General features: G+C 53.5%; 5 protein-coding genes and 1 non-coding gene across 6 annotated transcripts; 2 read left to right on the forward strand and 4 right to left on the reverse strand.

Annotated features, from left to right (window-relative positions):
• Window positions 1-2102: 2102 nt before the first annotated feature.
• TRAVEDRAFT_170931 (cytochrome P450) lies at window positions 2103-4718 on the forward strand (the record flags this gene model as incomplete). The annotated part of the gene is made up of 13 exons (XM_008042577.1): window positions 2103-2316; window positions 2377-2509; window positions 2563-2754; window positions 2813-2961; window positions 3015-3130; window positions 3184-3304; window positions 3357-3370; window positions 3424-3590; window positions 3656-3678; window positions 3741-3822; window positions 3879-4007; window positions 4066-4209; window positions 4272-4718. The coding sequence occupies 13 exons, from the start codon at window positions 2103-2105 to the stop codon at window positions 4366-4368; spliced, it is 1581 nt and encodes a 526-aa protein (XP_008040768.1). The 3' UTR covers window positions 4369-4718.
• A 32-nt stretch (window positions 4719-4750) lies between these two features.
• On the forward strand, window positions 4751-4830 carry TRAVEDRAFT_t138. Its single transcript has one exon. It is a non-coding gene; the product is annotated as a tRNA-Gly (tRNA).
• A 2053-nt stretch (window positions 4831-6883) lies between these two features.
• Window positions 6884-8417, reverse strand: TRAVEDRAFT_49753 (uncharacterized protein; the record flags this gene model as incomplete). The annotated part of the gene is made up of 7 exons (XM_008042145.1): window positions 6884-7264; window positions 7324-7526; window positions 7602-7691; window positions 7766-7844; window positions 7897-8064; window positions 8120-8314; window positions 8385-8417. The coding sequence occupies 7 exons, from the start codon at window positions 8415-8417 to the stop codon at window positions 6884-6886; spliced, it is 1149 nt and encodes a 382-aa protein (XP_008040336.1).
• A 1973-nt stretch (window positions 8418-10390) lies between these two features.
• On the reverse strand, window positions 10391-11671 carry TRAVEDRAFT_21881 (uncharacterized protein; the record flags this gene model as incomplete). Its single annotated transcript, XM_008041856.1, has 5 exons — window positions 10391-10774; window positions 10836-11044; window positions 11130-11222; window positions 11291-11369; window positions 11651-11671. The coding sequence occupies 5 exons, from the start codon at window positions 11669-11671 to the stop codon at window positions 10391-10393; spliced, it is 786 nt and encodes a 261-aa protein (XP_008040047.1).
• A 1890-nt stretch (window positions 11672-13561) lies between these two features.
• Window positions 13562-15879, reverse strand: TRAVEDRAFT_21882 (uncharacterized protein; the record flags this gene model as incomplete). The annotated part of the gene is made up of 9 exons (XM_008041857.1): window positions 13562-13723; window positions 13994-14104; window positions 14153-14275; window positions 14494-14511; window positions 14826-15016; window positions 15227-15305; window positions 15365-15529; window positions 15587-15781; window positions 15850-15879. The coding sequence occupies 9 exons, from the start codon at window positions 15877-15879 to the stop codon at window positions 13562-13564; spliced, it is 1074 nt and encodes a 357-aa protein (XP_008040048.1).
• Window positions 15880-16466: 587 nt separating this feature from the next.
• On the reverse strand, window positions 16467-17678 carry TRAVEDRAFT_151579 (uncharacterized protein). The gene is made up of 2 exons (XM_008042578.1): window positions 17258-17678; window positions 16467-17203 (listed from the first exon to the last, which is right to left on the reverse strand). The coding sequence occupies exons 1-2, from the start codon at window positions 17602-17604 to the stop codon at window positions 16501-16503; spliced, it is 1050 nt and encodes a 349-aa protein (XP_008040769.1). The 5' UTR covers window positions 17605-17678; the 3' UTR covers window positions 16467-16500.
• Between the last annotated feature and the right edge of the window lie 121 nt (window positions 17679-17799).

Here is a 17799-nt window from a genome sequence, read left to right on the forward strand (position 1 = left end):
CATTGCCCGTCTTTCCATCTCAGGAAGGCGTACAAGCCCGCATATGCAGCGATGACGTTGAACAGTAACATGGTACACATGCGCCAGCCAGGAAACTGGCTACGCCGAGGACGATTAGCCATCCTAGGAGTGTCGCCTGACTTCACCAGCCACAGACGTAAGCTTATCGATGATGATTGGCGTAATCGCACAACCGGTACTCACCTCCAGAGATAGTTCCATCACGGGAGGGGACACGTGCTCGTGTACTTCTGCCATGGATGGGGAAAGGGGTTGGTGGTACGAGTCGAAGCTGTGCGCCGCTCAAGATGGAGTTCGAGGCCGTTCCTGGCTGCGCAGAACGCCGTCCGCATGTGCTCGCTCGGCACGCGCCCGGCGTCCGATGTCAACGACACCTATATGCGGACACGTCAGCCCAGGGGCCATGTTCGAAGGTCTGTGGAATAGACATGCACTGTATGTCAGCTTGGATTCCATGTTTCGACGACGTATTTGCAACGTCGATTTGGGATTGCTGAACCGGTGGTTCAATCTGCGAACACATACCGGAGATGTTCTCACTGACTGTATGATCCGTTGGACTGCTAGCCGACATGGGAAACCCGGAAAGATTCTCGCGGTGGGTGCAGTGACCCGTGACGATGGGGAGAGGTACAACAACCTTCGCTAGCGTGGAGAGAGGCAAGTCAGTTCGGGAACTGCCGGCAAGTCCCATGGACCTACAAGCACCGGCGCTTACGCGTTTCGCCCAGGTTGATTTCCTTCCAGTCGTCCGCACCCGGGTTTCCCCCATCACTCGTCCTCATTTCCCACCTTGCTTCGTAATATGCCGCTATGGGACAGCCATGTTTTCGTAAATCAGCAGCTTTCCTGCTATCTGCGACTATGAGGCTGCACGACTGCGTTGATCGGCCCTCCTGCATGCAGTCGAACTCGGAAATCATCTTCGTATCCCGGTCTTTGTCGATGGTGGCCTATGCGATGCTCTCACCGATACCCAAGACTTCTCGGTAATTGGGTTCCAAGCACACATCTCACGTCTCCGCGGAGCGAAGTCTTAATATAGGTGAGTCCAATCTGCGAAATTTGAAGCTTTTCTTAGCGCTCGTGCGGGATCCTGCTATGCCTCCCTCCGAGCGGTCCGGATCGTGCAAAATCAACCTGTACTTCACCATTTTCTCCGTCGTATGTGGTACGCGGGATCCACCTTTACCCCTTGCGCGTCATAGAGTCTCCAGCAGAAGACTGCCTGCTCCACTTCTATCGATGCTCCGTTCTTTTCTTGTAGACCGTTGCTATCCTGGCAAGGTTCATATGCCGCATTGGCTTTGTATTGCTTTGGAACTGCTTATCTTAACTTGAAGGACACACTGCGGGCGAAGCTCTGTGTGAGTGGTCATTCAGTATCTTTGGGCGTCGCTCGAGTATTTCATAACCATTCATTCCCCTTACGAACAGGTTGCTCCTCAGACAGCCCAGGCTTTCTATTAACCCAAAAGAAGGCGTACGTGTGTCGCTGCGACGCGTATCTTCGGGGACTTACACGTAATCCCGAGCCGGCGGCCCTGCAAAGCACACAGGAGAGACCCTATCATGCGGCTATGGCGAATGAACCGGGAATATCGACGCCTCGAGTAAACTGATCCTCAACGCCGACACCCGGTGGCAGATGTCGTCACATGGGAAGCCCTATCACAGCATCCGCCGTTTGGGACGGAGCTCGAACAAAATGTTCACTCACCTCCCCCAGCTGCTAAATAAGCACGAGAAGGGTTCTCGGCCGAATTTCCATTTAAAACTCAGCCTATACCTCTCCTCGCTTCATCCAACAAGTATCGACAGTCGATAGCGCAGTCGCTGCGATGGCAGGGTAAGCTGCTCTCACAGGCGCCAATCAAAGCGCCGGGCGCGGGTCCTAAGGCCTAGCAACTTAGCACTCAGCTTTGGCCGACAATTACCGCTCGCCACGTCCCGCTTGTTGCCATGATTCCCAGACTCAAGTGAACAGTCTGAGCTTAAAGGCCGTATTAGCGTGCGACGTATAAGTACGCACGCCAACTCCACCCGGCCCATCCTCTCTAGTACGCCTCTGGATCACCCCCATGGCCCTTCAATCCTCCCTCATCGTCAGCGCTTCAGCGCTGTCGATCTTCATTCTTGTTGTCCTTGTGGTCCGCGCGGTCTGCGCTCGCTCGTCTGACGCCGACAAGCGCCGGTTTCCCCCCGGTCCGCCCGCACTTCCGATCCTCGGAAACGTGCATCAACTTCCGGTGGATTATCAGCAGCGCAAGCTCGCGGAGTGGGGCAGACAATATGGTACGCACCGACGACAAATTCGCGCAAACCGCTCGTTAACCTTTCTCTTCGCCGTTGTAGGGGACGTCGTGTTCGCGCGCTTCTTCCGCACCCCCGCAGTAGTATTAAATTCGCGGGAAGCGGCCATAGATCTGATGGAGAAGCGCAGCGCCAAATACTCCGACCGGCCTCGGTTTATACTGCTGAAGGAGCTGTCAGTGTGGTTATCTCCTATGGCGTTCTACCGCTGATATGCCGTACTACTAGTATGGGCTGGGACAGCGTGCTGAACAATCTGCCCTACGGCGACCGGTTCCGCAAGCACCGCAAGTGGCTGCAGGACGCGTTCGTATCGAAGGCAGCCCTCGCCACGTACCTCCCCATTCAACGGCGCGAAACGTACACTCTGCTGGCTGGACTATGCGATAGACCGGAGCTGTTCATGGAGCACGTTAAGCGGTGCGTAGCGTCTCCCCCAAATAGCGTGCGTCCTCAAGCTGACAGATATTACGCAAAGGTGGGCGGCCGCGACTATCATGGAAATCGCATATGGGCACCATGTTACCTCTATCGACGACAAGTACATCGCTCTGGCCGAGAAGACTACGGTGGAGACCGTTCTCGCCGGAAGCCCAGGCTCCATGCTGGTCGACTTCTTCCCAATACGTGCGTATACTGCCCTCTTGCCTCCGAATCATTTTTTGAGTGACTTTGCGCAGTGAAGGGCATTCCGCTCTGGGCGCCGGGGTCTGGCTTCAAGCACCGCGCGTTCTATGTCCGATCACTCGTCCACCGCACGCTCAACACGCCGTTCGAGATGGTACAACGTGCATTGGTCCGTTCAAACTTACGGTGGACTGCGAACACGGACTCATTACCTCCTTCTAGCGCGCCGGCACGGCAGCACCGTCATTCACTGCGACTCTCCTCGAGGAGTCCGCTGCGGCAGGCACCCTGACAGCGGAGCAAGAGGAGGATATCAAGGGCGCAGCTGGAGTTATCTACGCCGGTACGTTCTAGTCCATTGACCCCGTCCGCTGCCCTGCTGACGTGCCTTGCAGCTGGAACCGATACGGTAACCCTTTCGCTCAGCTTCGTATCCGCCGTTGGGCTTATCCAAAAATTCAGACCGTTACTTCCATGAAGACGTTCATTCTCGCCATGGTCCTGCACCCCGATGTCTACAGGAAGGCGCAAGCAGAGGTGGACAAGGTCATCGGATCCGACCGCCTACCCGACTACGAAGATAGGGAGAACATGCCATATCTGGACGCCATCTTGAAGGAGATGTTCCGGTGTGTTCAGCTCTTCCCTCCCGCGAGCCCTGAGCCCGACTTCTGACCGCTATGTTTGTGGTCAGGTGGAACGCACCCGTGCCACTTGGTCAGCCCAATCTACAGGGTGCTTCTTTCCAGTGCATGCGCTGACACTATGTACGTGTGTAGGTGTGCCACACAGGGTCCAGGCCGATGACGTGTATCGCGGGTGCCACATCCCCGAGGGTGCCATGATCATCCCGAACATCTGGTACGTCCCACGTCATGCATTTGGGCATGCTTCCTCTGCTGACGTGCACCGTTCAGGTGGATGACACAGGATCCGGATGTTTATGCCTCGCCGGAGCGGTTCGACCCCGAGCGGTTCCTGAACCTGTCACCGGAGGTTGCAGCACGCGTCGACCCCAGGAACGTGGTCTTTGGGTTTGGTCGTCGGTAAGACGGGTTGCCATGCGTTTACTTGGAGTGACAGCTCATCGCGGCTCCATGATAGCATCTGCCCTGGGCAGGCGTTCGCAGAGTCGAGCATATGGCTCGCCGCGGCGAACATCATCGCGACGATGGACCTCACATTTGCGAAGGACAACCTGGGTCGGGCGATCGTCCCGGAGGCCGTGTTCATCTCGGGTTTTGTCAGGTAAGGGCCACACATCTCCAGTCCCCGAGCCCACGGCTGAACTGTGCACTGCGCGATCCCAGCCACCCGAAGGAGTTCACATGCGCCTTCCGCCCGCGCTCGGACCGCATCCGTGGCCTCGTCGCGCACATGAACGCCGTCAATATCGTCACGGCATGATCCCGGCTTAACAACTGCGGCTACGCATTTATACGGGCTTCTGGGCGGTGTGCACGGGCATGTGGCTAGGTTTCTGCTCCGTATCTAGTGGACAGTATTCTGACAGCTCCTGCGCCGCTAGCAGTCGACGCACGACGTTCACACCGCCCTCCTCATCGCAGGACCGCGCCGGGTGTGGCGCGCACAGGAGCGTACGCATACTTCCACTAAATACCGTTTCCGTTTATGTTTTCCCCTCGCACTCATCTTCTCAGTATACCCCATTACGAACCTCACGAAGAACCTGTACGTATTAGTGGACGGACCAGTTAGTGTTCCCGAAAGTCGGTAGTCAAATTCATCATGTGAACAATCCAAACGTTTGGTTGACCCAACGCCGTATACACTGATGGTGAAACGGTATCATGCTTGCCTTCCACCACGAGGTAGCAAGCGGCGTGGGTTCGACTCCCGCTCAGTGTAATAATTTTGCTCGACGCCTTCCGTCAGATCTGGAATAAGTCGTGTTGAAGCTCGTAAAAGCAAGCGTAAGGTTCGTTTCCTTGTCCATCATCCGGATTCAGAAAATCATGGCGTTTTGCACACAATGAACCCGTCTGTAGCAATGTGAAGCTAATACCCCGGTCCAGGTCCACCACGTACGTACATCCACCGTTCGAGTATTCGTAGACTATATAAATACCGGCCGAACGATTGGCCGCGCGGGGGTGCGATGCATAGCGCCGGCGGCGCTGCTGAGCCGTTCTTGACACAGAGGCAGAGGATCGCGAGCCTTGGACTGCTTCGCGATGCGTAGAACTATGAAGGAGAAGACGAGGCCCTGTTGAATTTCAAAATTAGGTACTGAAATCTGAAAACGGCCTCTGTGGCGGCAATACATATACTTACGACGAGCGGCGGGATGACCTTGCTATAGACCAGAAAACTGGCATCGTCGACAAGGAACATGACGAGCAACGAGATGGCCACGATACAGCATATGACAGCGGACTGTACGATTGCTTCGACGACGCGCCAGTAGAGGTGAACCGGTAGAGTTCCAACTCGAAGGATACGCCACATGATGAGAGCTGATACTGAGCTCAGCGCTAGAGCCATAGCACGACTTGAACGATACACTCACACGAAGATAGACCATACGCAAGCATAGCCATGCATAAGAAGACGATAGGGAAGTCGAGAACCATGCCCATATATCCGGAGCCTCGGGTTGCAAACATACTTGAGTAAGCAGAAACAAATGCGGAGAGCCAGAAAGAATCACACACCGGCGCTGACGAACAACAGGACGAGCGGTAGGATGATTGATTCCCAGTGACTATCCCATACTACGTATACCCGGTATATCTTCCATTAGTTAGATCATGAGCTCATGTGAGAGTAATGAAGGTTCCGAATGAGCGCACCATGAACCCTTCGCCGATCAATGTCTGTGTGACATATATGAGGAACCCCGCGAGCTTATTATGCTCTCTGGGGAGCTTGGATCGCATATGTCGCCAGTCGCACTCGTGAATGGATTGACTAGCGCGACGCCATTCATGATGAAGTGCTGCGATGGATTACATTAAGGCGTGTCACAGAAAACTCGAAAACAGACGTACCCCCAATGACAAAGTAAACATTACAGAGTTCATAGCGACTATCGCACAATCGCGCCGCGAGGGCTTTCCTGTACGGCCAATCCGTAACATAGACCATGTTCCCATGGAATATGTGATCGTGAAAGCGCCGAGTAGCAAAGCCTCAAGCAAGAGTACTACGATAGAATTCGCAACTGACTGGAAGGCATCTTCCAAGTGCCATGTCTGTTGAATGGTCAGGTTGAGCTTCATGCGGCGGTCTTGAGTAAGACGTTGTCTGGGACGTACTTCGAGGCTTTCATGCATGTGTGCCACACTCCTGTACGCACCGGGAGGCAGGCGGAAAGGTGTTCTCGCACACTTCGTGTCCCGCTGTAGGAGTAATAGTAGAGTAAGTTGATCTTGAGATGTGGAAGACGGTCGTTCCTTAGGATCGCAGTCCATTGACATCTATAGATGGAGAAGATATGTCGATGTTCGCTACCAACAGGCAGTTATCCTGATCATAAGGCAGTTCAGGACTTCGGCGACAACGCCACAGTCACATATATGTCATTCAACTAGATCTGAAGCCTTCTATCATGATGGAATCGCCTGAAGAAAATTAGCCAGTAGATAGGGGGTAGGGGTGTTACGCACCGTATCGGTGTGAATCGGTCGCGAGGATACATCCATTCGCCTTCTTGGATTGAACGTGGCAGCACGGGAAATGCAGTGACAAGTGAGAACAGGGCTTCGTTCAGCACGTCGAAGGATCAACATTATACCCAATCCCGGGAAAGCCTCAGTATACATACCAGTACGGTTTTGTTATGATCTGTACATCTGTCTACGCTACGTTGTCTGCGGGCACCGGAATAGAAACTAAAATTCGATCAGTATCGTGGCGACATCACGTAGAGATCAGACGTGCATACCTCTGCTGTCCTTCGTCAGACCTTCCATGCTAGCTTCTCCGCACATATGTCTAGCACGCCCAGGTCGCCTTCTCTGGGTCGTCCTCCGACTTCCGGATCCGGGCCACGGGCGTCATCGAGTGAGGAGTCGCTCCGTAAGAGCATTTCTAACGGTTTGATGCTGCTCGTGCTCGTAGTGAGGCTCTCCAACGCCTGCGCGTCTCCAGAGAAATCGAGCGTCGGAAGACGAAATCTAGGTGGAGGAAAAGGAGGCGTGTGCGGCGGAACACCAAAAGGGAGCGGGATGGCGCGGCGGCGCATCTCTGTTCCCCTGTCTTGCGGGTGCACGGGAAGGCGCGCTACGTGGTCCGCGGAGCTCCTCGCAAGTCGGAGAACTATGAAAGAGAAAACAAGACCCTTCGCATCGCAGTCGCATGAGATGCCAGGATAGCGATGTGGTGAGTGCCAGTACTCACAATGAGCGGTGGGAACACGCCGGCGCACGCGGTAAACCCGATGTTGGGGCTGATGAAGAACGTGACCAACAGGGCGATAGACGCGAGAGAGTATATGGCGGCGGACTGCACGATTGCCTCAACCACCTTCCAAAGGAGCCCGAGCCGCGCTGACAGCGGCATATACTGGTTTGTGTTGCGAAGTACGCGCCACATAATGAGAGCTGGTGCAAATTCAGCGATGTGTAGTAGCCACAGAGAAGGTCTTCCGCGTGACTTCTGTGCGAATGGGAACGTACCGGAGCAGAGCGTGTTGGAGATGAACGAGAAGAACAAGAATGCCAGAGGCACGATCACAAAAGAAGGCGTGATGCCCAGATAGCCGGATACTAATGGTGTAGAATCAGCGAAGCAAGGTCGTCAGTATCTTAACCAGAGTCTTAGGCGGGCATTAGGTATTCACCTCCGTCTAGAGTGCACAATATTATGGGAAGTATGATTACTTTTCGACTGCGATTCCACACAAGAAAAAGTCTGTATATCTGTGGGATTTGTGTGAGCATGTGAGCGATATAAGCATGATAACAGGTCTACCATGAAAGCATCCCCAATCAACGTCTGCGTGACGTAGATGCCAAACCTAGGAGCCCCAAGAGTGGAATACCACAATGAGGCACCTGACAGCGCGTTGTCGACGGAGTAGAGGCTTCCTGCATTGTTAACAAAGCCTACGAGCGTTAATTTCAAGCTCAGCGCGAGATGCTAAGGGATGAATAGTCCAGTTTTCGCCAGCATTTCGGACCGGTAGTGGACGTACAGCAAGTGCAAGGGCAAACATGGTCGTGCTGGCACTCAGCAAAACCCAATCTCTCATCGAGGACCTCCGTGAGGCAAGCGTCGTTAATAAGGACCATGCACCCATCGTGTAGGTGATCGTGAAGGCGCCAAAGAGAAACGCCTCCAGAAAGAGTGCCACGATGAACGTCGTCAGCTCTTGATGCACTACCATGAGCTACGAGCAAGGTCGGGCACAAGTAGTGAGATATCTGTGCATTACAAGCGACAGATGAGATCAAACTTACCCCATATGAATCATAATTAGGAGCTGCGTCCATCGCGATACGGGGGGCAGCAGAGGCGTGGCAAGGTTGGAGAGTCATCTCGCTGCGGCACGTCTTATACGATTTAAATGCGTTCATATGCATGACAGACCTGTGACTCATCAAAGACAAACTGAAGCCGACAGCGGCGTCATGTAATGAAGATACCGCCCCAAGAGAGGCAACCAACTCCTTTGGAAGCAGGAAGGCGGTCCGGAGCCTGTCAATGTGGCGGAGCGCCATGCAGCGCTTCTTTGCTCTTGCCATGCGCTCCAGGCGCCCCCAAACCGGTGTTAGAAGACAGATATATCCTGCAGATACGAAATTCAGTATCAATGCTCCAAGCTAGACTCTCACTCGAGCTCGTAGCACGTACGTGTTCTGATCTGCAGCTGGTTGCAACACACAGTGCATGGACGAAGAGTGGCTTGAACACGGGGAAGCATTGTTGACAATGTACGACGGAGTAACCCGCCTTGGCTGTGACCACCTCGAGCTGCATGTGTGCGGTCTGGTGATGTACGAAGTCCGACCTGCCACGGACTGCGGGGTCGACTGCCCAAGTGCAGCGAACTCTAAATAAAACTCCGATGATGAGGTTTAACTAAGCGCTTGATTCCACTCTTTCAATACTACTCTGTCCACTCCGACGATATACGGCACACCGGTTCGAAGACCACGATCACTGCCATGGTCTCCTTGAGAGCGCATAACTTGCCTAGCGGATCCTGGCCACGATCAACCTTAAATACAACGAAAAAGGTCACCGCTAGATGGTCTTCCATCGAAACTCGGTGAGCCGTGATCGAATTCCGAAGCAATATATCCATAGGAAATCCGGAGCTAGGCAATACTACTTGCACGGGAGAGAGTACCTCTATATTAGAGAAGAGTTATGTTCATATGCTAATCCGTCTGGAGGTCGTCACTCGAGATTTCCCATCCGAATCCTGCCCCATTTGTTCCTATCTCGTTGGAGCGACGAGCACCCCATTTTCGCACCCCTTGCACAGCCGTTTACCAGTGAAATCGTTCTCTGACCTCTCCCTTTATATAACAGTGGGTGAATATACCAAGCCGCAGGGCATTCGATTTAAGAACCTTTGAGGCGGACCTTCATGTCCGCAGGCACCGCCCAAGGTACGCCTTTCCACCAACGCCAATGCTCGAGATGCTCTGGCCGGCCGTCTTCCACGAATCCGACTGTGTTCCCACCAACACCGCATCCGTCGTTTCACTGGGCGCCATCTTCCGCCCATTTGCTACTCCCAGTATACCTACCGGCCCAGTGAAACACGGGCGGCGATTAATGACGACGGCTTGATCATCAATAAAGGACGTAGCCAATACAGTGATTATGCTCGCAATTTCCTACAACACAGCGTCACACGCTATATGGGCTCAGCGTACGCTGCGTTCACAGGTGGCGTCGCGTCCGCGCTTGCGCAGCCGGCCAGCACTAGCGTCACCGGCACTGGGTGAGTACTGACACCCTCGGCCTTCTCGGGTGAAACTAAGTACCTGACGAATTTGGTGCTAGATGACGTTTTACCGATAGCAGGTGATTCGGGATCGTTCTCCGATACCGGACCCCTTGTGGACACTAGCTACCGGTCGAATCCGACTGATTAGATATTCGGGTAGGGTTAACTCTGGCAGTTTTCTCGTGTGTAGACCGTCATATGTGCATGTACCGCTGTTTATAAACACGGAGTGTTAACAAAGTGGAGATGCGCGCAACGAGTCTATCGCGTCGCGGCGCTCAAGCTGATACGGAGAAAGTCAATCGGAGAAGATGAGACCCTTTTCGCGAGTCGTACATACAATTCTACACCGGAGTACGTCGATATCACCAGAGCACATATGACACAGAATGAAGTATGCGTTCCCTTCCAATATACTCTCTGTTTTATGAGACGTGTATCGCTACCTATGTACAAATCGGCGACTAATCAGCTCTATAGCTTCGCGTTCTGGAACATACACACTTATCTGAGCCCTCCCGAATCGCTCCACGATGACTTCGACGTACGTACATCCAGCACGTCGAGGTCGTTCCCTCCAGGTGGGCCTTCCAGGCCAAGGTCTTCGGCCAGCGACGTGTTGTTCCGCGTCAGCGGGTTCACCGGCTTGACTGTGTTCGTGCTTGCGTTGCTGCTATCCGTCACCCGGGCGTCTTCCGGGAAATCGAGAGTTGCGAGATGAAACGCGGGAGGTGGAAAGGGAGGCATGTGCAACTGGACGCTCATGGAGCGGCGGTTCGGAGCGATGATGGTGTGGCGCTTGTCGTTCCCTGTGTGCGAAGAACGACGGGCTGCGTCCTCTGCAGAGGTCCTGGCCATTCGAAGAACTATGAACGAAAATACCAGGCCCTAGGCGTTTCCCGCAGATCAATCTCAGGATAGAAAAGTTAGAAATACGGCAAGTACTCACAATGAGTGGCGGGAACACGGCGAGGCATACTAGGAAGCCGGGCTTGTTGTTGGGATTGAAGAAGAAAGTGAGCCCGAGAGCGATGGATGCCGTCGAGTAAATTGCGGCGGACTGCACGATGGCCTCGGCAACCTTCTGGTATAGCTTGAACCGCGCTGAGAACGGCGTGCTATGGTTTGCGCTGCGGAAGACCCGCCAGATTATGAGAACTGATGATAGGAAAGTCAGTAAACCATGGCAGACACTGGAGCCTATCTTGCGCGACCGTAGTGCGAGCGAGATCTGAACACGTACCCGAGCAGAGCACGTTGGAGACTAATGACAGCAGGATGAACCCGAGCAAAATGAACGTTGTAGTCAAGGGTCCCAGTGTAAGATAGCCACACACTGGGTATACCGCCAACGAATGAATGTTCAGTACGCTAATACAACTTCGTGGGGAGAACTAAACTAACCGGCGTTGACAAGACATAGTGTCGCAGGGACGACTATGACTTTCTTGCTGCGATTCCAGACGATGAACAGTCTGTAGATCTGATGGGGACGATCTATTTAAGCAATAAGGATTAACTAAATGTTAAAGAGGAGTGCTCGCCATGAAAACGTCGCCAATCAGTGTCTGCGAGACGTAAATGCCCAACCGGCCATACCACACAGGGAAAATGGCTGTGGTCTCGGTTAACATGGCAGGCCCACGCTGTCCATCGCTTCCTCGACGTGCAGGGAAAACGATGTACGTCAATTTCAGGCTAAGCACAAGATGCTATGGGGTCGAAGTTCAGTCCACTGGCATCGCGGCGATAGAATAGACGTACCGCCAGTGCAAGCCCGAACATAGCCGTGCTCGCGCACAGCAAAACCCAGTCTCGGGTTGAGCGCCTCCTTGAAACCAGTGATTTTAGCAAAGAGTATGCTCCCGTGGTGTAAGTGACAGTGAATGTGCCGAAGAGCAATGCCTCAAGGACGAGCGACACTATATATGCATGTAGTGTGTCATGGCTCAATCCCATGAGCTGTGACGCAGTCGCAGACGGGGTAAGTGAGCTATACGATATATGACTACGGCACAAGGAGAAACGCACCACTTGGAATGGGATTCCGGATTGAATTTCAATCATGCGGATATGGTATGTAGCACTGACAAGAAAGAGCGCACGTTTGAGGATATCTAGACACCACGCATCCCACAGCGACACATCTTATAGGCTATATGGGTGCTTTATATAGCTACGACGTGACAGACCTGAAACTCGGAGGGGACCCACAGGCGTGGATCGTTGCTCGTCAGCTTCGACTTGACGTACGTTCGAAGGTTTGACCGTTCGAAGTGACTAATGATGTAGCTGGTACCTTTACACCCTTCGTATAAGGGCCGAGAGAGCAAAGGACTTGTCGAAAGCAAGCTAGTGATCGCGATCGCAGCATCATATGGCGAGGATGCCATGAAACGCCATCCCAGGACAAGTGAACGAAGCATTGCAGCAGGGAAGCACTGCTCCGGTAATCGTCGTAGGGCGGGGATTCGTGCGAGTTTGAAGGCGCCGAGGGCGTGGATGTCCGTCCAGTCTATGCATGGCCCTTGATGGTGTTTTCCACGTCCTACTCCAGGGCAAAGGACTATCACCATCTCTATGGTACGTAGTAGCGCATTCGTGAGAGGCGGACGTATTTATAGCAGAAGAGAACTCACCAGAAGTTAACGTGACGTCTTCCGAGTCGGTCTCCGAGTTGACCTCCGAGCGGAATACCCAATGTAGACGGTTCTGCTCACGTTGTGTCAAGAGTCAATCGTATCTCAGGGGAATCGGAGGGATCAACAAGGGGTTATCCTTGCAAACTATCGTCCGTGGAGTGGTACGCTAGAGCCACGAGATCATGAAACACGACTATGTAGCTAGTGGGCGGCGGGCTACTCGGAAGCCCGCGTGGCAGGAGCAGCACACGACGCACAATTTTTCTTCCTCTATGTACTCCATTAACCGTAAGCCAGGTGAGCCCAAACACTTGAAATTGGAAGCTTCAAGTGCGGCGGATGCGCGGTCTACGTGCGTGATGTGTGTAACGTGGATCCCGACATATGCCAGCGTGATGTAAATCCGCGCTCAATTTCGTTTCACTGATGTCAGCATGAGGTATGAAACGAAGGAGGGACGTACAACGTTGACGTGCTGGTAGTCGATGAGCTAGGAGCTACGTGCCTGTCGATGCGGTGGACGTTCATCCGGGTCGAGGACGTCGCAACTGCTTGAAAGCCTCATGGGCATCTAGATTGAGCACATAAACTACTTCTATAAGGTATGAGAATGCACAAAAACATACCTTTGATCCGGCATTGTGATACATAGTACAGTCTGGGTGATGGACGAAGAGAAGAAACATCTGAGTCCCCGAGAGCTCCGAGTCCGGCCGGAAATGGCCGAACTGCTAACTCTAAGTAAGCGCTCATTAAATAGCGAGCCACAATTTCGACACCGGCTTAGAAACAAGATGATCTCTTTGTAAGGGGTCTCCCTATAGGCTTGGAAATTGACCCACATCGAGTTTAAAGCACGCGGGAATCGTCACTACGCCCTGGCAAGGTTGTAATACAAAACATTAAATATAAGTACACGATTTTTCGATGCATATTCTCCATTTGCTGTGTCCGACATGCCTATGAAACATGCGATCAATGAGCTACCTAGCAATACCTGATATAAAAACACACTCGCACCGGTTTTCCAGCCTCACATATTCCACGAAGACTTCGACGCGCGTATATCCAACACGCCGAGGTCATCCTCTCTCGGTGGGCCTTTCAGGTCGCGATCCTCAGCGAGCTCGCTATTCCGCAGGTTGAGCTTCGCAGGTTTGAAACTGTTTGTGCTTTCATTGCTGCTACCTGTCGCCTGTATATCTTCCCGGATGTTGAATGTTGCGAGTTGAAGCGCCGGAGGGGGGAACGGAGGTATGTGTAACCGGACGCTCAAGGGGCGGCTTCGAGGACGGATTACGCTACGAGACTTGTCCGTACCATTAGCTGTATGCGAAGACAGCCGCGATGCATCTTCTGCAGAGCTCCGGGCCATTCGGAGGATTATGAAGGAGAAGACTAGTCCCTTCGCATCGCCCCGATTGAGTCACCCGAGTATGTGCTGGGACAGACTACGAACACTCACGATGAGCGGTGGGAACAGATCGAGGCACACCAGGAAGCCAGGCTTGTTGTGGGGATTGAGGAAGAAGGTGAGCGCCAGAGCGACCGACGCCGTGGAGTATATCGCGGCGGACTGTACGATAGCCAGAGTTCCAGGTCCGCTCATGATATCGGTACTCACGAGCAGCCGATGGTTTGCGGTGTTGAATATTTGAATAGTCAAGAGATATAGCAGTGCGTTTACAAAAGCAATCGTTCTTGGTTCGTAAGATGTCGTTGAGATCGTGCACCCCCTCCACCCGTCCTAAACCCTTTGCTCCTAGATCATTCAAAGCAAGATAGCAGGTCTCTCGCCGACTTTAAAGCCGCACCGTACCTTTCAGGCGGAAATCCCGACTACTCGCCCCAATCGAGAACATAGATTAGCTCGCAGGTTCCTCCGCTCCAAGTTCGCGTCCGAGTCCAGCGACTGACCAGCTGCAGCTCCAAAGCCGCCGGAGATGCAAGGAGATACGTACCTACCCAGACCTTTCTCACATACTATGCGATATCATTGCCAATAGTGTTAACCCTTTCCTTCACGTCCTCCGTTATATTGACTGGGGCCAGATGAAGTACGAGATGGGGGAAAGGAAGCTTGGCCAGTCGGGCGCTCACAGAACAACGGATGGCTCCGCACCCACGACACCACTTCTCCGCCACTCCGTTCTATTTCTGCATGGCAGCGAGCCGTGCTACGTTTTCCGCAGAGCTCCTAGCGAGTCGGAGGACTATGAAGGAGAATACAAGACCCTGCGCGTCGCCCAAGTGGGGTATATGAGTAGAGATCATGATAGACTGTGAGCCGCACTCACGATCAGAGATGGGAATGCGCTCGTGCACACAATGAAACCGATGTCGGGATTGACGAAAAGTATGATGCACAGAGCGACAGATGCAGTTATAGACTGCAGAATAGCTTCGACCACCTTCCGATATAGATTGCGCCGCGCTGAACGGGACGTATACTGGTCCGCGTTCCGCACCACCCGCCACATTATGAGACCTGATGCAAAGTCAGGGATGCGTTTAGAACACTAGAATTCACGAGGCGTGAAATGTACCTGAGCAGAGCGTGTTGGAGACGAACGACAAGGCGGAAAATAATAAAAGGGTGAGGGAAAAAGACGGCACCAATGCGGCATAACCACACGCTGAAAGTGTACCGCGCGCCGTTAGTATGAGCATTCAAACCATAGAAACGTGGTATACTCACCGCCACCCAAAAGGCAAAATATAGTGGGGAGAATGATGACTTTGAGGCTGCGATTCCACACAAGAAAGAGCCTGTATATCTGTGGGGTTGCAGTCAGTACTGCGGCCACACGACGTAAGTATGAAGAGAGGTGCTCACCATGAATATGTCCCCGATCAGTATCTGCGTGACGTATATCCCGGCCCTGGGAGCCCCTAGAGCACTCCGGATGGAAATGCCATATAACTCGTCGTCGATAGTCGCAAGACTTGCAGATATCCCCACGAAGAGGTGGAGCGCTAACCTCAGTGTGAGCGCGATATGCTAAAGGGTGGAAATGTGTAAGACTGATTACAGTCAACAGAGTAGACCGTTCCGTACCGTGAAGGCAAGCCCAAACATAGTTGTGCTCACACCCAGCAAAACCCAGTCCCGCGTCGAGTGCTTCCTCGAGGCAATTGTCGTTGATAAGGAGCATGATCCCATCGTATAGGTGACCGTGAACGCGCCGAAAAACAGTGTCTCAAGAAAGAGTGCCACTACGAACAGAGTTAGCTCTGAATGCTCTGTGGCGAGCTGTAAGTAAAGGTGGCAGAAGTGAGTTGTATGCATGTTTCGGTAAAGCCAAAATAAATTGAACGTACCTCGTATGGATCATCTGACGTAGATTCCATGGTGATACGACGGGAAGAAGGGCAAGTTGGTGGAGAGTCATGTCGCCGCGACACCTCTTATACGACATCTAATGCTTCCATCTACGGAACGACAGAACTATAACTCGTCGAAGACGAGCCAAAGATAGCGGCATCGTAGCAGAACGATACCATCAAGTTCCATCGTCCCAGGCGAAGCAAACAAGCTGTCAGAGACAGGGCGGTGGTTCTCCGGTAAACGATGCGGGGCATGTGCGCTTCCAATGATTGGAATCTGGTTGCGAGACTCAGAGTTGTGGACCAATCGAGGCTTCTGGATACCAGACAAAGACTGGCACGATGGAGTGTATCGCAGGGTTTTAATGTGTCTAGCACGAGTTGGGGGGTGCGAGTACTATAGGACTGGACAGAGCACTCACTCGAATGATAGAGCTCGTGTTCTCCATCTACCCCGCAGCCCCGTCTTCAGACTTCATCGCCCAAATCTTATGATGCTTCCGCAGTCTCGAAGACAACGTCCAGGTATCAGCATCTACTCAGCACAGCGCCCCGCAATGCAGCGCTCCCCATCAGGAAATAACCTGCGTTCAAAAATGTGTCATTCCCCTCAGAGCCCGGGCTCGAGCACCCTAGTCGTATCACCTAGTAAAGATCACCATCCACACGTTGATTCGTCTCGAGGTCGAACAAACGAGGCAGCCTCTCCCAAACCTTCCTCCGCTCAGCTCTATCGCGCTCATGCATGCCTTCCTTGCAAGCCTCGCAGATGCTCGGCAACGATGCGATGATCCTGCTCCAACTCCTCAGGACGTCCGGGGTGACCGTGCCCCCAAATCCTCCCTTCAGGATCCCCAGCAGGACGAGCCCGTGGCCCGCCCGACAAGCGTCTGTAGTCTCGCACTGGTTTCCGTATCCCGAGGCGAAGATCGCGGAGACGAGCGCGTTCATCTCCCATGCGAGCTCGCCGCGGCCGTCCATGCACCGCCGGAGGTCGTCCCTGTCCAGATGCTCAACCGTGCCGTCCTCGTGCGTCCAGCCGCTGAGCACAAGCCCATGCAGCTGGGTGCACCGGTAGAGCGCGTACGGAAGGATCTCGAGGGTGTCGGTGAGGCGTGCAAGGTTGACTGCGCCGATGGCATGGACGTCCGTCCAGTCTACACAGCCTTTGACATCCTCTTCGACGTCCCACTCGAGGGCATCGAAGTTGGTCTTGAAGCACGACTTCAGGGCGCGGATGGCTTGCTTTTGGAGGTCCGCGATAGCGTACTTGTGGGAGAGACGGATGACCGCGGAGAGCTCGTCGAAGGTCATTATCACGCCTTCGCGCTCGGTCTCGCGGAAGAAGCTATCGTAGGTGTTGTCAGTTATAGGCGGGTATGATGCACGCGTGAACACTCACGTAGTGTTAGAAATAGGTAGGATGGCCCTGAGAAGATGTCGCAGGTCCTCAGGTGAGTCGGAGAGATGAACGAGCGGGCATCCTTCGAAGTTCTCGCCGGTGGACGGGTCCGCCGACGCCACCAAGTCGTGGAAGACAAGGGACTGTGCCGCCAGCAGATGACGGTACACTCGGAAACCAGTTCGGCGCGATACGAGGATGATGCTGCCGTCTTCGAGCCAGAACTCTCCGTCTCGAGAGTCGAACCCGGCGTTGGCGTCAGCCTGTGACGAGGCGGCGGCTACAGGGTCTTCAGGCACGGCGCATTCGTGCTCATCGCCTTCGCGTCGTCGTTTCAGCGGGGGCATGTTGCCCTATCGAGATATGACTTGACTTGACGCGAAGCTACCGGGAGAAAATGCCTTGTTAATATGTAAGTACGAGCCCGTACGCATTCCGAGCCTGACATAAATTCAGCCTCGGTCCACTGTGGAATAAGCACTGACCTGTTACAACCGTGAAGACTTCAGCAACCAGTTAGCAGCCCTCCACGTAGGATGGGG

This window comes from Trametes versicolor, assembly GCF_000271585.1.
Source record: "Trametes versicolor FP-101664 SS1 unplaced genomic scaffold TRAVEscaffold_8, whole genome shotgun sequence".
NCBI classification, from domain to species: Eukaryota; Fungi; Basidiomycota; class Agaricomycetes; order Polyporales; family Polyporaceae; genus Trametes; species Trametes versicolor.